Source organism: Galeopterus variegatus, unplaced genomic scaffold (assembly GCF_000696425.1).
Source record: "Galeopterus variegatus unplaced genomic scaffold, G_variegatus-3.0.2 Scaffold766, whole genome shotgun sequence".
NCBI lineage: Eukaryota > Metazoa > Chordata > Mammalia > Dermoptera > Cynocephalidae > Galeopterus > Galeopterus variegatus.
Window position 1 is genome coordinate 447,301 of NW_007726877.1, and position 19,695 is coordinate 466,995.

Here is a 19,695-nt window from a genome sequence, read left to right on the forward strand (position 1 = left end):
TTCATATTTTTCTTTAGGTCCTTGAACATTTTTAAAACATCCACTTTAGAGTTCTTTGCCGGTAACTGCAAGATCTCTATCATTTTGGAGACAGTTTCTACTAAGCACTTTTTAAGTATGAGTTACATTTTCTTCATGTGTTTGTTTATTTTTTATTGCATACTGGACTTTATAAATAATAGGTTGCAGAGAGTTGTATTCTTGTATGTTCCTCAGAAGAGTACTGATTTTTACTCCGGTATGCAGTTAACTTGGCTGGGCTCAAACACCAAACTCTGTCACCACTGCAATGGGAAGCAGCAAAATTCTCTGTTCAGTTCTTTCAAGCTTTCTGCTGCTGTTTTTTTTTTTTTTGGCCAAGTTCACTGGGGTCTCCCTAGCACATGCACAGTTCTAGCAGCAAGCCAAAGACTTTGGCAGAATTTATGTGCAGGTTTTGAAGTTCATTTTGTTCTGTGACTCTCTCCATTACATATTTTCCCCTAACTTTCTAGCTGCTCTTTCAGCTTTAAACCTTGTCCTTTGATACTTCAATCCAGTAAAGCTCAGACTTTTTGATGTCCCAAGCAGCAAACAAATTGAGGAGTACCCCCAGGCAAAAAGCTGCACTCTTAAATCTTTCCCCTTGCTGCTGCCATCTTTCAGGATTAGACTCCTTGCCAGTTCTGTCTGCTTCTGTCACTCTACAGTACTTACAAATAGTTGTTTATTTTAAAAAGTACTTTTTCTGTTATCTGCAGGAAGGTTAGTTTAATCAAGTGATTCCACCATTTACCCATCAGTATTTTATTCTTAAAGTCATACTTTAGCGACTATTATATAATAAACACTATGCAAAATGCTAACTGTACACAAAAATATAAAAAAACTAACCCTGTCCCCAAGGATATCATCTTGCTTACTTGACATATATATTTTTGTACACATAATATTTTATGCATATATGAATAAATATAAATAATTATGTGTAATAAATAAAAATAGACAGTTTTCTTACTTTTCTACTGCAGATCGTTTCTGTGACTTGCTCTTGTAATTTAACGCCATCTTAGTTTCCATTCCGGTGTATATAGCAACACCTGTAAAACAAAACAAAACTGTCTTTTATTTTTTTTATTATTATTATTTTTTTTCCTTTTTTGTCTTTTTTACTGACCGTTAACGGGATCGCAACCCTTGGTGTCGCGCCTGCACTGGGGACCGGCAACGGGATCGCAACCCTCGGTGTCGTGCCCACACCACGCTCAGCCAGTGAGCAGGAACCAGTCTCCACATGGGATCCAAACCCTTGGCAGGAGCACCGCCGTGCTCCCAAGCGGCGCACTCTCTAGTGTACCACCGGGCCGGCCCCAAAACTGTCTTTTAAAGTAATCCTCTAGCATGTTTCACAAGAAATAAATGTTCTCACTAGCATGAAATCTTCTAAGAAAGTGTACTGTTAGACAGTGCTATAATTTGGCTTTCCTTCTAGCCTTTTCAGAGTTTTTAAAGGCTTCCCAAGACCAATATTGGGGATCTCCAGTCTCTCAACCTGCTGAATGGGGGAGGGCACAGGGATTCTGTTTCTGAGTTATAATAGATATCTAAATGAAAGATATAGTATTTGAGTTGGAATTGGTGGAGGAAAAACACTTGGAAAGATAAAGATGGCAGGGAAGGCCATTATAGAGAGAACAAACAGTGTTAACAAAGACGGAAATGGAAAAACGCTTTCTGTTAGGTTGGAACAATGGACTGGGGCCAGAGTGTGAAAAGCCGTGAATACCAGAACCTGGAGTGTAGACATCATTCCATAAGCACTGGAGAGAGTATATGGAAGTCTGTCAGAAAAAAATCAAGTAAACATAAGGAAAGTGATATTTAAAAAGTTTGTGCCTTTGTGAATGACTTGGATATGAGTATGACAGTAATAATGGGAATAAAACTGGGGAATGAATGAAATTAGGTAAGACCAACCTTATAAAAAAACTTTGCAGTTAGATCTTGGTTTGAATGCTAGCTCTGCCACCTTTTAGTTCTACATCTTTGGGTAAGTACTCTTTCGGAGTCTCAATTTTCCCATCTTTAAATAGGAAAAAATACCTCATACAGTTGAGTGATGTCTGTATGAAAAATTAGCAAGATGCCTAGAAACAGATAGATGATCAATATATGTTCATTTCTATCTCTAAATACTGAGATTTGAAAAGTAGTGTAGGACCATCATGCCCTCTTCTTAAAGATTTGTCCTGGAATTTTTATCATTAGAATTATTCCTTAAAGGCAGGGGTTATAACTCAATGACAAAGGGCACTGAAATTACAGAAATGTGGGAAAACTGCTAGAATAGTCCAATAGGGAGAGGTGGTGCTGAGACAAACAACAGAGGACAGACCATTTAAAGGCATTCAAATACACATTTTCTTTTCCAAAATTTGGACCCCTGCTTTAAGGTACACGGGAATGAAGGTATTACTGCTAGAAAAATGTGTTAAAATTCAGAGTTACATGAGAGGGTCTAATAGCCCTGGAGATTTACTCTGGTTTTTGTCATGAACACATTATTATGCATTTTGTTTAACTGTGATAAAATGCACATAACATACAATTTACCATTTCTAATGTGTACAATTCAGTGGCACTTAGCACATCCACAATTTTGTGCACCCATCCTTACTATCTAACTGGAGAACATTTTCATCACCCCCCCAAAACCCTATACTCATTAAGCATACATTCCCCATTCCCCCATTCCCATTTATTCCCCAGCACCTGGGAACTACTAATCTGCTGTCTATGAATTTGCCTATTCTAGGTATTTCAAATAGGTGGAATCATACAATATGTAGCTTTTTGTGTCTGGCTTCTTTCATTCAACATAAGGTTCATCTATATTGCAGCATGTATTAGTACTTCATCCTATTTTATGGCTGAATAATATTCCGTTATATGGATATACCACATTTTGTTTATCCATTCACTAATTGGTGAATATCTGGGCTGTTTCTAACCTTTGGCTATTATGAATAGTGCTGCTATGAACATTCTTGTACAAGCTTTTGTTTGGACACCCATTTTCATTTCTTTTGAGTATACATCTAGAGTGGGATTGCTGAGTTGTGATTATTTAACTTACTGAAGAACTGCTCAACTATTTTTCACAGCGACTTCAACATTTTACATTCCCATCAGCAGTGTATGAGGGTTCAGTTCCTCCACATCCTCCCTAACACCTGTTATTTTCCTTTTTAAAAAATTTTTGGATACATGGGTTTCTTTATCAGAGAGCCCAACACTGAGAGATAAGGTGCATTACAGCTAACAGGGAAGAAGAGAATGAGGAAGAGGACCTTAAAAGCTGTAGACAGCCAGTGGGTACTACAGTGGGCCAGGATATTAAGGGCCATTCCTGATGCGAGGAGCTAGTTGACAACTAAAGATTATCATCGTTACAATTTGCCTAGATGTTTTTCAGAATGTACTAAATTAATTTAGATATACAAGGCAAGAGCACCATTTGTTCATTCTTTTGATCTAGTCAGTATATGTTCCAATAGTACCTGGTAATACAGTCAGAGGTCAGTTAGAACTTGTTGAATGAATAAGTGAGTCAGCAGTTATTAATCCACTCTAAGAATAACTGCATGGAATTATAAAAGTGGTTTACTGTACCATGATGCCAGATTATATTGGTTCTCATCCTCCATTAGTAGAACTGCTAGAATTATCTTCTTAGCACTCAGTCTCACAAGAATCCACAAAGACAATATAAGAGAGCAAGGTTCTAGCCTATTACTCAAAAGCAAGGATTAACAACAAAAAAAATACAACACAAAACTACACTAATATGATCTTTGTGAGAAAATTATCATCATAGATGACATTTATTAAGTAATAAATAATCCAACCAAAAGACCACAAATGCTGTGTGCTTTTAAAAATACTTCATATAAAGCATCAACGCAAATCAGCAATTAAAAAATTTTAAATGTGTACAAACCAAAAATTTCTTTTGTGTTTTTTAATCTGGCTCCACGAAGCAAGAGGCTTTCTGGCCCCAGAGGTCTAAGGAAAAAAAGAAAATAACCAAAAAGCATTGAATATATTAAAAATTCAATTCAATTCTACAATGACATCTTCAGCAGGAGGTACTTAAGCTATGGCCACAACACTGCTTTCATATAAAACGAAAATCCCAGCTACTACAAAGCTGCCTAGGCCAATCATAATGTTAGTTACTGTAACAACAAACACCTGCTTTAGCATTTCAGTCACTTTAAGATTAGCGGCTCGGAAATAAGATTATGCATGTAAATAAACTCACGAAACCACTAGTTTCAAAAATTTTAAACATAAATCAAAGATTAAGCAGTGATTTAAAAATGTTTAGCAGAGGTGAAATTTTAAAATTTTTGAGTAAAATTAATAAACAGCTTTGAAGGGAAAACAGAATTAAAATGAAATATAAACATGAATTATAGTATAATTTGTATATAAATGCATGAGTTCTGAACAATTAAAATTACACTGGATTATAAAATATAATGTAAAAAGTATGTTAGTGCTTTTTCTAGGCAAGATTGCACAGTACAACTTGACTACTTGCATTGATTGCACACTTCTTGGAGTACGGGTCTTCTTGCAGTTTGAATTTCTCTCCATAAAGGAGATAGAAAACGACAAGGAATAACTAGAAAGGAAATTGTATCTTCTTAGTAATAGCAAAATGATAAGAGTCTGTAACGGACAAGTTAAAAGCCTTTATTTGGTTGGTATTCCTTATGCTTTTATGAAACATACATATATATATATACACACAGTTATCCAAACAAAACAGAATCTGAAACATTCATGAAGATCTCTAGAAACCCAAATACTGTAAAAAACGCAATAAACCAAGGAGGACCAGGTGTTTGGGATACGGTTAACAAGCATGGTTTTATCAGAGAGTCATATAAATCAATGTGGCTACTAACTATTCGGGAGCTATCAAATAATTCTTTTTCACTTGATGTTGGTTCTAAGGATGAATAGAAATACTTTGAGCTCACAACGGCACATAAAATTGGGATATAATGACAGCTTCAGATTAAAAGATAATCAGTTCACTCTGGTTGCTTCAGTAAAGAACCTGGTTCATTTTTTTTTAACCACTCTAGGGGCTGAAGTAACATAATTACTCTTTTCCTTTACTAGCTACAATGTATTAATGCAATTTAGACTATTTATCCACACATTTTCCACTCTCCCACTATAGAAATCAAAATAAAAGCTAGTCAACAGTTATTCAGCAAGAATCCTACACAAAGATCTTGTTACAGAGTTTACTGAACACACTCCTATGTTAATGTTTATTAAAAACGTGAATCACTGGCCGGCTGAGCCCATGGCGCACTCGGGTTCGGATCCTATATAGGGATGGCCGGGGCGCTCACTGGCTGAGCACAGTGTGGCCGGTCTCAAAAAAAAAAAGGACAAACAAACAAACGAACAAAAAAACGTAAATCAGTGCTGATGAATGATTTGGGCCGGCTGAGCCCGTGGCGCACTCGGGTTCGGATCCTATATAGGGATGGCCGGGGCGCTCACTGGCTGAGCACAGTGTGGCCGGTCTCAAAAAAAAAGGACAAACAAACAAACGAACAAAAAAACGTAAATCAGTGCTGATGAATGATTTTTTGATGGCTTGTCTTGAGAATTTCATTAAAAAATGCTCAACTATTTCTGTTAGTGACTAATTTCATACAGCCAGTACAAATTGAACCTGTTGCCAGAAAAGAGATGGAATGTCAAATTTGATTAGAAATTCAAGTGCTGATTCTAAGACTGATTCTAAATTAGGTCTTATAGTCAGTAACAATGCAATCTCATCAGCAAATCTCTGAACTGACCCAAAGCCTTTCATTTAGGTGTCAGAAATTAACCTGAATATTGAGGTAAAACAAACTAAAACAACCAACCACAAAAACAACCAACCACAGAAGAGTACATAAGCAGTTCTGGATTAGCCACTAAGTACTCTAGGTTGCACCGAATGGTTCTGAAGTGAAGAAGACCATAGCATTTACACTTGTTAAATACCACATAAAACATTTTTCATATTCTAGACTTTAAGTGTTATGGGTTTAAATGTGTTAGGATCTGAATAAAAGCAGATATGTTTCCTTTTAGTGCTACTACCTGCTGTTATTAGAAAAAGAAACAAATACACAAATAAGCTTAGAAAATTATTTTGATATCATTTCATGGAGTTTGTTTCATCCTCATTTACTGCTGCTACAAGTTCCTAGCAGATGAAATGCTAAATGCTTTCAAATTAACCCTTTCCTATGATATGCTGCTTATTTACCTAATCTCCCTTTAACTTTTAGTCCCTTCCCCAAACAGTTCCCACTTAAAAATAATTAGATAATGTGAATTTATTCTTACCTTACGATTTCTTCCATCTGTTGAGTTATTATCATTCGTCCCATGAATCTACCAAAGAATTCACCATATTACTAAAATACATGACATGAGTATTACTTATGACATCAACAGGTGGAACATTTTAGATTGTTTTAGCACTATTCTTACATATGAAACAAAATCAACCTTTTGTATATATGAATGGTCCAATATTCATGCTAAAAATTATAAAAATAAAGTCTTTAAGTTATAAAAATTTTTTTTTTTTTTAAAAGATGACCGGTAAGGGGATCTTAACCCTTGACTTGGTGTTGTCAGCACCACGCTCAGCCAGTGAGCGAACCGGCCATCCCTATGTGGGATCCGAACCCGGGGCCTTGGTGTTATCAGCACCGTACTCTCCCGAGTGAGCCACGGGCCGGCCCCTAAGTTATAAAAATTTCAATATTCTTGCCATTTCTACTTCAGTTATGAATGAAAACTTTTCAAAATGGCAATGCAAATGCTATCTATTACTATTATTAGTTTAGTCATCAAGAGAATTTATTTTTGCTACACAGATACATACATTATTTATCCAACAATGAATGTTCACATATTTCATTTCAGTTTACTAAATAGAACCTCCTGTAACCTATAGATCATCAGAACCAGGTCATTCATTCACTTGTTCATTCATTCATTCAACAAATATTCATTGAGCAAATACTAAGCATGAGGTAAGCGATGAGGCTAGAGTAGTAAGCAAAAACCTATCAGTGAACTGCAGAGCTTCTTTAACCTGATAGTCATATTTAAACTTTTGGTTGCCTGAATCTAGAGTGAGTACCCTGTTATAATAATGAATTTTCATAGTTGGGCTTTTCATTTCCAACTTCTACTACCAAAACAGCTCCACCGCATAGAGTCGATTCAAGTGTATAATTACTTTCTACTATAGTAAGAAGTAAATTCTGATTTGGGGAAAATTCTAGACAGAGCTTCATGTTAATATTTAGGCAAAGAAATATTAAGCATTCCCTTAAAAATGTCCCTTATTATCCCTCCTGTTTTCAGGCCACAGATCCTTTAATCTCTTATAGACTTTGGCTTCATTGTTTCTTACTAATCTCCTACTTCCTTCAGCTCCCCATATCAGGGAGAAGTACTGTTTTTTATTCTCACATTTAATGAAATTTTATGTAGCCCTGGCTCTAGTCTAGACTTTGGATTTAGATTCAAAGAACCAATTCTGTTGCTGTCTTCCTAGGCACCTTTTAGAGATGATGTGTGATCAGTCTTTTGGTTTTCCTTAGCTAAATTCCAACAAGGGATATTTTACCTTTCTTTTTATCTGCCCTGTTATCCTTGATTTTAAGGCACTTCTAGTATCTGTTTATGCCAGTTCCATGCTGTATCAAAGTACCTTGCACTTTCCTTATCCCTGTCTCCAAACTCACACTTTGATATTTTTAAAAGTGGAAATAGCTATATTATCCTCTTTTCTGACTATGAAGATTGTATATACATACAATTGAACACATACATCTTATAAAACAATTCAGATAATATAAAAAGACCTCAAAAAGGAAGTAACAATCACTGGTTATCCCACAACTCAAATACAAACACTACTAATATTTGGGGGTATGTTTCCAGGATTTTTTCCACGTGTGTGTGTGTGTATGTGTGTGTGTGTGTGTGTGTGTGTGTGTATAAGGGTACTTCAAATAGTTCATGAAAAAATAGAATTAAAAGATGATACAAAGAGTGACATCATCAAGATGGTGGAACAGATGATTCCCAGTGTTGCTCCTCTTCATAAGTAACCAATTTACAACTATTACAAAGCAAAGACTGCCAACCTAGGACCACTGTAGCTGGGGGCAGAGGAGTAGAGACCACGTACAAGAGACCACAGTGAGAAGGTGTAGAGACAGGACCTATCATTCCAGGCCCTGGCTGCTTCTCGGCTACCTTGATACAAAAGCAGGAAGAAGCTACTGCACAAGGATCAAAGCCAGAAAATGCCATAGAGGCACGCTTCATGTAAACCTACTTGGAGTATGCAGGGGAGAGGACAGCTTTGGAGCTCACCATACCAGCCCACAGGCCATAAAGAGCACTGGCAGGGTTCCTCTGGGCCCACAAAGGAGCAAGCAGCCACAGCCAACTGGAGAAACGAGCCACCCAGAGGCCAGTGAGTTATCACGAGTTATACATGGCCTGTCTCATGGGAAACAGCTGGAGTGCAAGGGAAAGGCTGACCCACCAGGGGAACATTGGGTGCAGCAGCGTGGGTAGCTGATCTTGGTGGAAATCAGTCAGGGTAGTAGAAATGCAGGGGAGAAACCTGCAGGAAAGATTCAGTCCTGGGCCAGAATTCCCACATAGCCCAGACCCAGAGTGGCTAATGATCTGCACAAAAAGCCTTCCCCAGAGAATCAGCAGCAAAGCAGCAATTTAGCTCTAGCACAGAGCTCAAGGTTTGGTCCTGATAGGAAGTTCCCGAATTGGGAACTAACCATGGACAGCACATTAGTTCCAATGCAGAGTCTAGTGGTGGTGGTAACTATTAATCCACCACAGAACAGGAAAAAAAAAAACACCCTACAAGCCACAGATAAAACTCTGATATTAACCAATAAAGATCTAACACAACGAAAGAACAACTATAAAATCTAGAAGAGGGAGTAGTCTCCTCAAATGCCCAGCATCAACATAAAGACATAAAGATTGAGAAAGAACAGAGAACTATGTTGACAGCAAAGGAAACAAACAAAGCACCAGCAAGGGATGCAGAGGAACAGCAGATCTGTGAAATGTCAGACAGAGAATTCAGAATAACCCTCTTAAGGATGTTCAGAGAGTCACAAGAAAATATAGATGTAAAATTAAATGATATCTGGAATACAATCCAGGAGCAGAATGAAAAACTTGACAAAGGAAAAAAAAAATGAAAGAAATTCTAGAAATAAAGAATACATTAGCTGAATTGAAAAACTCCATAGAAAATTCCAATGGCAGACTTAATCAAACAGAGGAAAGAATCAGTGAGCTGAAAGATAAAACACATGAAATTATCCAATCAATGGTGCAAAAAGAATAAGAAAAAATAAAACAAATACAGCAAATATGGGATCCCTCAAGCAAAATAACCTCTGCATAATTGGCATATCTGAAGGAGAGGAAATAGGAAACAATGTAGAAAGCATACTCAAAAAAATAATGGCTAAAAATTTCCCAAGCATGGAGAAAGATAACAGCATCCAGGTACAGGAAGCTCAGATGTCACCAATCAAATTCAAACCAAGAAGGAACACCCCAACACACATCATAATCAAATTATCAAAAAATCAAAGACAAAGAAAGAATACCAAAAGCAGCAAGAGAGAAGAAATAAATAACATTTGACAGATTCTCAATACATCTGTCAGCAGATTTCTCAGTAGAACTTCTGCAGGGCAGAAGAGAATGGAATGATATATTCAGAGTGCTGAAAGAAAAAAGACTGTCAGGCAAGAATTCTGTACCCAGCAAAACTAACCTTCAAATATGAAGAAGAAATAAAATCTTTCCCAGACAAGCAAAAGCTAAGGGAACTCATCAACACTATACCTGCCTTAGAAAAAATGCTAAAGGGAGCTCTTCAGTTGAATGAAGATTATGCTAAAGAGCAGCAAGAAAACATTTAAAGGTACATAACTCATTAGTTAAGTAAGTTCACAACCTCAGAATACTCCAATGTTGCAAGAGTGGTGAATAAATTGCTTACATCCTTAGTATGAAGACTAAAGGACAAAGCAAACAAGACAATAACAAATACAACCATATAAGAGATGGGCAATATTGAAAGTTGTAACTTCAAACAACAAACTGTCAAAAAAGTTGGGGGGAATGATGCCAAAGTGTAAAGTTGGCTTTGTTTTTTTTCTTTTTTCTTAGATATCAAAGTTAAGTTGTTATTAGTCTAAAACAATTTGTTATAACTACATCATGTTTTTTGTAAGCCTTATGGTAACCATAATATAAAAACTTAGAAGAGACATCTAAAACCAAATAGTGTGAAATCAGAATATAAAGCTAGAGAAAACCACTCAACCACAAAGGAAGACAGTAAGACTGGAAAAAAGGAACAAAGGATCTACAAAACAACCAGAAAAAAAAAATAGTAAAATGGTAGTAACAAGTCCCTATATAACAATTATAACCGTAAATGTAAATGGATTAAATGCCCCAATTAAAAGACACAGAGTGGCTCAATGGGTTATAAAACGAGAATCAACAATATCCTACCCACAAGAAACTCACTTAATCCATACAGACACACACCAGCTGAAAGTGAAGGGATGGAAAAAGATATATCATGCAAATGGAAACCAAAAAAGAGCAAGAGTCGCTAAACACTGATGAAATAGATTTCAAGCCAAGGAAAGTAAAAAAAAAGATAAGGAAGGTCATTATATAATGATAAAGTGATCAATCAACAAAAGGATAAAACAATTCTAAATATATATGTACCCAACTCCAGAGTGTCCAGTTATAGAAAGCAATTACTATTGGATCTAATGAGAAAGACAGACTCCAATACAATAGTAGTTGGGGACTTTAATACCCGACTCTCAGCAAAGGACAGATCATCCAGGCAGAAAATTAACCCAGAAATAGCAGAATTAATTTCTACTATAGGTCAACTTGACCTAACAGACATTTATAGAACATTTCATCCAACAGCTGCAGAATGCACATTCTTCTCAGCAGTACATGGAACATTCCCTAGAATAGACCATATGTTAGGACACGAAACAGATATCAACATATTTTATAAAATCGAAATTCTATCAACTACTTTGTCTGACCACAATAGAAAACTAGAAATCAACAAAGGAAGTGGCACTAGAAATTGTACAAATACATGGAAATTAAACCATATACTCCTAAACAACAAATGAGTCATAGAAAAAAATCAAAAAATTCCTACAGACAAATGAAAATACAACTTAACAGAACCTGTGAGATATAGCAAAAGCAGTTCTAAGAGAGAGTTTTATAGCAATAAATGCCTATATCAGTAAAGAAGAACACTGGCTGACCAGCTGGCTCAGTTGGTTATAGCATGGTATTGGTAATACCAAGGTCAAGGGATTGGATCCCTGTTACTGGCCAGCTGCCAAAAAACCAAACAAACAAACAAAAAACAAGACAGACTTCAAATAAGCAACCTAATGTTATGCTTCAAGGAGATGGAAAAACAAGAACAAACCAAACCCAAAATCAGTAGAAACAGAGTTTGTTTTTGAATAGATAAACAAAAATAATAAACCTTTAGCTATACTAATGAGGAGAAAAAGAAAGAAGGCTCAAATAAATAAGAAGTGAAAAAGGAGACATTAGAATGGATACTGCAGAAATACAAAGAATCATAAGAGACTACTATGAACAACTATATGTGAATAAACTGGAAAACCCAGAAGAAATGGATAAATTCCTGGACACAAACAACTTATCAAACAAGTTAAATCATGAAGAACTAGAAAGCATAAACAGACCAATAATGAGTGATGAGATTAAAGCAGTAATAAAAAGTCTCCCAAGAAAGAAAACCCCAGGACTAGATGGCTTCACTGCTAAATTCTATTAAACATTTAAAGAACTAAAACCAATTCTTCTCAGACTCTTCCAAAAAATAGAAGAGGAGACACCACTTCCAAACTCATTCTACAAGGCCAGCATTACCATCATACCAAAATTGGAAAAAGAAAACTACAGACCAATATCCCTAATGAACACAGACATGAAGATCCTCAATAAAATATGAGCAAGTAGAATCCAGCAACATATTAAAAAGATCATTCACCATGATCAAGCAGAATTCATCTCAGGGATGCAAGGATGGTTCAACATATGCAAATCAATAAATGTGATGCATCACATCAACAGAATGAAATAAAAAAAAATGTAATCATTACAATAGATGCAGAAATAGTATATGATAAAATCCAACACTCCTTTATGATAAAAACATTCAATAAATTAGGTATAGAGGAACGTACCTCAACATAATAAAGGCCATATATGACAAACCCACAGGTAATATCACACTGAATGGACAAAAATTGAAAGTGTTCCTGTATGATCTGAACAAGACAAGAATGGCCACTTTCCCCACTTTTATTCAACAGTACTGGAAGTTCTAGACAGTGCAATAAGGCAAGAGAAAGCAATAAAGGGCTTCCAAATTGGAAAGGAGAAAGTCAAACTATCCCTATTTGCAGGTGACACAATCACACATATAAGAAACTCTAAGGACACCGCCAAAAAATTACTAGAACTAATAAATTAACTCAGGATAGTGGCAGGTTACAAAAATCAACACATAAAAATCAATAGCCCTCCTATACACCAATAATGCAATAACCAAAGAAGAAATCAAGAAAGTAATCCCATTCACAATAGGTACCAACAAAAATGAAATACTTAGGAGAAAATTTTACCAAGGAGGGGAAAGACCTCTACAATGAAAACTATAAAACATTGGTGAAAATAACTGAAGAGGACACAAGTAAAAGATATCTCATGTTCTTGGGTTGGAAGAATTAACATCATCAAAATGTCCACATTACTCAAAGCAATCTATACATTCAATGCAATCCCTATCAAAATACCGATGACATTCTTCACAGAAATATAAATAACAATCTTAAAATTTGTATTGAACCACAAAAGGCCCTGTATAGCTAAACAAATTTTGAACAAAAGAACAAAGTAGGAGGCATCACACTTCCTGACTTCAAAATATTATAAAGCTACAGTAACCAAAACAGCATGGTACTGGCACAAAAACAGACAAATAGACCAACAGAATAGAAAGCCCCCAAATAAACTCATACATTTATAGCCAACTGATTCTCAACAGAGATGCCAAGAATATACAGTGGGGAAAGAACAGCCTCTTCAATAAACAGTGCTGGGAAAACTGGATATCCACATGCAGAAGATAGAAATTAGATGTCTCTCTCTCACCATACACAAATGTCAACTCAAAGTGGATCAGAGATCTAAATTTAAGACCTGAAACTATGAAACTACTAGAAGAAAACACAGGGGAAATGCTATACAAAATAGGAGTGGGCAGCGCTTTTTTGAGTAAGAGTACAAAGGCACAGGCAACTGAAGCAAAAACACAAAGGATTACGTCAAACTAAAAAGCTTCTGCACAGCAAGGGACACTATCAAGAAAGTGAAGAGACAACTTACAGAATGGGAGAAAGTGTCTGTCAGCTACACATCAGTGAAGGGGCTAGTCCAGAATATATAAGGAAGTCAAACAACACAACAGCAAAGAAACAAAAAAAACACAATTAAAAAATGGGCAAAGGACATGACAGACATTTCTCAAAAGAGGAGGTGCAAATGGCCAACAGGCACATGAAAAAATGCTCAGCATCACTAATCATCAGGGAAATGCAAATTAAAACTACAATGAGATATCATCTCACCCCAGTTAGAATGGCTATTATCAACAAGACAAAAAATAACAAATGTTGGTGAGGATGCAGAGAAAAAGGAACCCTCCTATGCTGTTGCTGGGAGTGTAAACTGGCACACACAATTTGGAAAACAGTATGGAGGTTCCTCATAGAACTAAAAATAGATCTACGCTATGACCCAGCTCTCCCACTACTGGTTGTATACCTAAAGGAAATAAAGACAATATATCAAAAAGACACCTGCACTCCCATGTTCATTGCAACACTATTCACCAATAGTCAAGAGATGAAATCAACCTAAATGTCCATCAATGGATGAATGGATAAAAAAACTGTAGTATATCTACACAATGGAATACTACTCAGCTATAAAAAGAAATGATACTCAGGCCGGCCTGGTGGCGCACTGCTACAGTGCGCTGCTTGGGAACGCGGTGGCGCTCCCGCCGAGGGTTCGGATCCCACATACAGACCGGTTCCTGCTCACTGGCTGAGCGAGGTGTGGGAGCAACACCTTGGGTTGCGATCCCGTTGCCGGTCCTGGTCTGGTACGGGCGCGACACTGAGGGTTGCGATCCGTTGCCGGTCACGAAAAAAAAAAGACAAAAAGGAAAACAAACAAACAAACAAACAAACAAAAAAAAACTATGCTATCTACCCTAAGTGAGTCATTGTGCAGTATAAGCATATATTGAAACAACATACTGTATCCCACAAATATGTACAAATAAGTATTAAAATATTTTGAAAAAAATAAGAGATAATACAAATCTTTGCATAAACTTTATCTTAAATACTGTTAGTTACATCTCCCCCCCCCCAACATGTCCAATTAAAAACATATCTACATCATTATTTTTAATAGGCACATGTAGTATTGTATTTTGGGGTTACTGCATAATTTACTCAGATCACTATTGATGGAAGTTTGGATTTTTTTTCCCCAACTTATGGATAGCCTAAACAATTCAGCCCTGACTGAACAACCTTGTTTATATATCTTTTCATATTTTCATTAATATAAATTCCTAGGAATAGAATTTTATTATTTCATTAGGAAAAATTCCTTTAAGTGGAATGCTGAATCAGAATCTAAAATATAACATATGGAAAGAATACAAATACAAATTAAAACTAGAGGTTAAAACTATAAAACTATTATCCACACAATTAGCAAAAATTTTAAAACTAATAATACTAGTAAAGTTTTGAAACAGCAAAAAAAATCTCAAACATATTTTGCTCATGATAATAAAAATTAGTACAATTATAATTCTTCTGTAAAGTAATTTTCCACTATGTTTATTAGAGGCCCAAATCTATAAGGGCTTAAATCCAATAATTCCACTTCTGCAGCTCTGTAGCTTCTTAGGGAATAATCTAGTACTGGATTATAAACTCCAAAAGGCAAGAACTATTGTGGTTTCATCACTGATATATTCTCAGTGTGTAGGACTGTGCCTCAGTTACTGGATGCACTCAGTATCTGATGAGCAAATGGACAATAAAAATGTTTACACATCTTTTGACTGAGTAATAATTTGGAACTCTATCACCAATTCAGTAGATATTTATTGAATGTCTACTATGTGCTTTGTACTGTTCTAGGTACTCCAATAGTTAAATGAACTATACACACACAAATCTTGCTTACATATAACATAGAAAAAGAATTCAATAAAAAGAAAATCTTAAAAGTGCATAAAATTTCTAGGTACTCCAATAGTTAAATGAACTATACACACACAAATCTTGCTTACATATAACATAGAGAAAGAATTCAATAAAAAGAAAATCTTAAAAGTGCATAAAATTTAGTACACAAAGATCTTTATTCTTTCAACTGTCAACAAATACACAGAAAGCCCTGCTATATGCCAGATACTGTTCTAGGTGCTTGTGAGACTTTAGTGAACAAAACACATAAAGACACCTGCCCTTGGGTTTACATTTTTGTGGGAGAGAGAGATAATAAGCAAAGAACATAATAAATAAGTAAATTACATAGTATACTAAAAGGTATTATGTGTTATGAAAACAGAAAAGCAGAAGAGAGTAAGAAGGACCAGGTTGCAGTACTAAGTAGTCAAGGTAGGCCTCACTGAGGAGGTGATTTCAGCAAAGACTTGAAGGCGGTAAAAGTTAGACAAGGAATAGTTAGTGAAAAGGTGGGAGTGGATGTGGCATATTCAAGGAAAAGTAAGGAGACCGGTATAGCTGCAGGATAAGCAAGTGGGAGAACAAAAGAAAATTAGGTCAAAGAGGAAAGGATGGAGATGGGGAGAGATCATTAAGGTCTTATAGTTGGTTATAAAGATGTGGGCTTTGACTCTGAATGAAATGGGTAGCCACTGCAGGGTTTGAGCAGAGGAACGAAATATCTAATTTACATTTAAAAAGGATCACTGTGGCTGCTTTTGTGAGAACATACTTTAAGGGAGGGAAGGGGAAAAGCCACAAAAAGTGACTTTGATGGCAGTAAACCAGGCAAGAGATGGTACTGGCCCAACAAATTTGGTGAAAGATAGATATATTTTGAAGGTAACCAACAGAATATTCTGATAGGTTGAGGTGAGATGTGAGACAGGAGATGAGGGGAGAGGAGATGTGAGAGTCATGGCTAACTCCAAGGCTTTTGGCCTCATCAACGGGAAGGATGGATTGTCATTAACTGAGTATGGTAAAAGCTGCTGGCAGAAAAAGTTTTGGGGGAAGATAAGTAGTTTGGTTTTCAACATGATTAATTTGAGATTCCTACTAAATATCTAGGTGAAACTGTGGAACGGGCAGTCAGATATAAGAGTCTAGAATTTGGGAAAGATGTCTGGGATAGAGATACAAATCTGGAAGTCATCAGCAAATAGATGGTTTTTAAAGCCATCAGATTGGATGAGATTACCAAGGGAGTAAATGTAGATAGGTATAGATAGAAAAGGGATAGACAGAGAAGGGGACAGGACCAGTCCTGGAGTACTCTAACACAGAGAAGTCAAGGAGAAGAGGAAAAACCAGTGAAAGACACTGAGAAGGAGGAACTAATGAAGTAGAAGGAAAACCAAAAGAGGGGAGTGTCCTGGAAGCCAAAAGAACGAATTTTATCAAAGAGGAGTAAGTAATGAACTATGCAACCACTAGATTTTTAAATCATGAACTTATTAGTAATAAGGCACCATGCAATATTTATAACAGCAAAACAACTGAAAGTTGGGTATTGAAAGATTAGGAAATGGTTAGATTCTAGTACAGTCACTGGTACTATGACATAGCCATTGAAAATGATCATTAAGAGTGCTGTGCAGTAAGGTAGAAAATACTTTTTTAAATCACAAAATCAATCTACTTTCAAGAAATATTAGAAAACATAGAAAAGAAAAAAGACAATTAAAGAGACGCTAACTTAAAAATTTTTAAAAGTCTTTTCCCCCAAATTGGGGACAGTGACCACATGTAACGCGCTGGCTGCTGGGCTCCCCTTCATGCTTCTGAGGGGACAGACAGCCCTTTTCTCCCAGTCCTGGATCCTGGCTCCTTGTTCAGAGCTGCTTACCTTATGTAGGGATAACTGGCTGTGGGAAGTGATGTCAGGGTCAAGGTTGGTGGCAAATGTAAGGATAAAGTGGAAATTGCATAACCCCTGGTTAACATGGGTCTTTAGCGTGAGTCAGTTTCTACCTAGCAGTAGGAGGAAGTCACAGCAGAAGGCTGGAGCAGGTGCCAGCTCCTCTTCCCTCTCCTGGCCTGCCTTAGGGCGTGAGTGGAGGGCCCAAAGAGGGACCTGAGCCTGGCCAGCTCCCTCATCCATGTTCCTCTTATTCCTCCGTCACTTCCTTCCTGTTTTGTGGAGTTTGGTTCCACCATTTAAAAAACTTTTCCATAGCTGCATGCATTCTTTCTTTTTCTATTTGTTCTTTTTTTGTCATGTGTGTCTCAGAGGTAAAGTGATTCAGCAACGTCCCATTGCCAACTTCCCACCTCTTCTGCCCTGTCCACTCTCCAGGCCTTGGGGCTGCTGTCTATGCCATTCTTGGTCTGATGCCATGTTGTCTTTTCCACCAGAATGAGGACATCCTCAGCACCATCGGCTACGACAGCATAATCCAGCATCTGAACAATGGCCGTAAGAACTGCAAGGAGTTTGAAGATTTTTTGAAAGAAAGGTATGATGCTTTGTCCTCTCTGAAGAGGTGGGCTGAGATGCCGCCACACAAACAAGGAGCGATTTTCTGTTTTCTATGTTTAATGGTTCTGAAGACCCTCTGCTGTAGGTTATGTAATGGTACCAAAGAATTAAATGACATCTCTGTCCTTAAGTTCTTAGAAACCAGCCTGAAAGGTAAGATTTATAAATGAAACAGCAAACAAAATATATTAAGTAAACACTAAGTAGTATGGTACATATAACAATAAAAGACCCCATGGGAAAGGAAGATTGTTGAGGACTGGTGAAAGAAAAAATAAAAAAATGGGAGGTGGGTAGCTTTGTGGAGGAGATCCTTGCAGCAGTCCTTGGAGGATGAAGTGGATTTGACAGGTGAAGGAATATCTGGATGTCTTTGGGAAGACAGCAAACTCAGAGGTGGGCATGAGCATAGCCCAGTGGCAAGAGGGAGGCAGAGCCTGATTCAGAGACTAGGAGGCAAGGGAGCCTCGGGAAAGGTGTAGGGCAGGTTGCAGCCCTCGCGAGAGCAGCGGGGCTTGGTGGTCCATGGGGAAGTGGCATGGTTTGGAGAATTTTTTTTTTTTTTTTTAAATGGACAAGATATTTTTAGAAAAATTCTATACTTAATGGGTTATGTCAGTTTTGTGGAAAATCTTATTCATCGGGAATATTCCATTTCCCAAAGGTTCTGGATGGAGGAATGCTTTCAAGGGGATTTTTGGGCAAAGATCAGGACTCTTGCCAAGACCCAATTTTATGAACTGGTTCTATTTGTTAAGGCAGTGAGTGAAAGGCTTATAACTCAGAGACGTAGACATCAAAGTGTTTTCAATAAAGTCTCTTTACTTTCTACTGAGAGGAGATTAGGTAATGATCAAACTTACGCACACTGGTTGCCCTCAGATGGCAAAACCTCTCTCCTTGAACTGTTCCAAAGGTCCGAGAGGAACTGGAGCTCTGCCACCAGTGGTCTTAGGAGGGGTGGACAGAGAGACTCATCCATGGTCAGGGTCCATGGGGCCGCCCATGGCTCCTCCTCCTTTGAGGGAGCAGCTGCCTCTCTCCCACACCAGGTGGCCGACAGACTTGGCACCAGTTACAACTTTCCTTTCTTTTTATGGACACTGGCAGTGGTTTCCTCCTTTCTTCAGCAGCACTGTGACCGCGTGGAGGCAAACAAGAGTCTCATCATCATGCAGGATCTAGAGGTCGCAGAGCACCCCTTGTTTTTTATGTTTCTCCCTCAGTTATGGCTTCTATACATTTTCTCCTGGGAATGAAAGGGCCTTGCTAGACCCACAGATGAAAGAGGTGTCAGCGAATGGCCAAGGCTTCAGCTGCCAGGCAGGATCGTCCAAGGGTCCCCTGACACGATTGGGTTTGGTGGTCAAATCAGTGGCTTCCACACTTTTTTGAATGTTACCCTCAGTAAGATATACATTTTTTTTTCCTTTTTGTCTTTTTTCCGTGTCCGGCAACGGATCGCAACCCTCAGTGTTGCCCCCGTACCGGACCGGGGACCGGCAACGGGATTGCAAGCCTCGGTGTTGCTCCCGCGCCTCGCTCAGCCAGTGAGCGGGAACCGGTCTGTATGTGGGATCCGACCCCTCGGCGGGAGCGCCATCGCGCTTTCCAAGCAGCGCACTATAGCAGTGCACCACCGGGCCAGCCCTAAGATAT

General features: G+C 37.6%; 1 protein-coding gene across 1 annotated transcript in view; it reads right to left on the minus strand.

The window, feature by feature from the left end:
- The window catches only part of ATP11B (ATPase, class VI, type 11B), a 94,575-nt gene that overhangs the window by 70,223 nt on the left and 4,657 nt on the right, over positions 1-19,695 (minus strand). The window contains exons 3-5 of the mRNA XM_008572235.1: positions 6,409-6,456; positions 3,980-4,044; positions 998-1,079 (exon numbers count right to left, since the gene is read on the minus strand). Coding sequence (XP_008570457.1) covers positions 998-1,079; positions 3,980-4,044; positions 6,409-6,452 — 191 coding nt within the window. The 5' untranslated portion in view covers positions 6,453-6,456. The remainder of the gene's footprint in view (positions 1-997; positions 1,080-3,979; positions 4,045-6,408; positions 6,457-19,695) is intronic.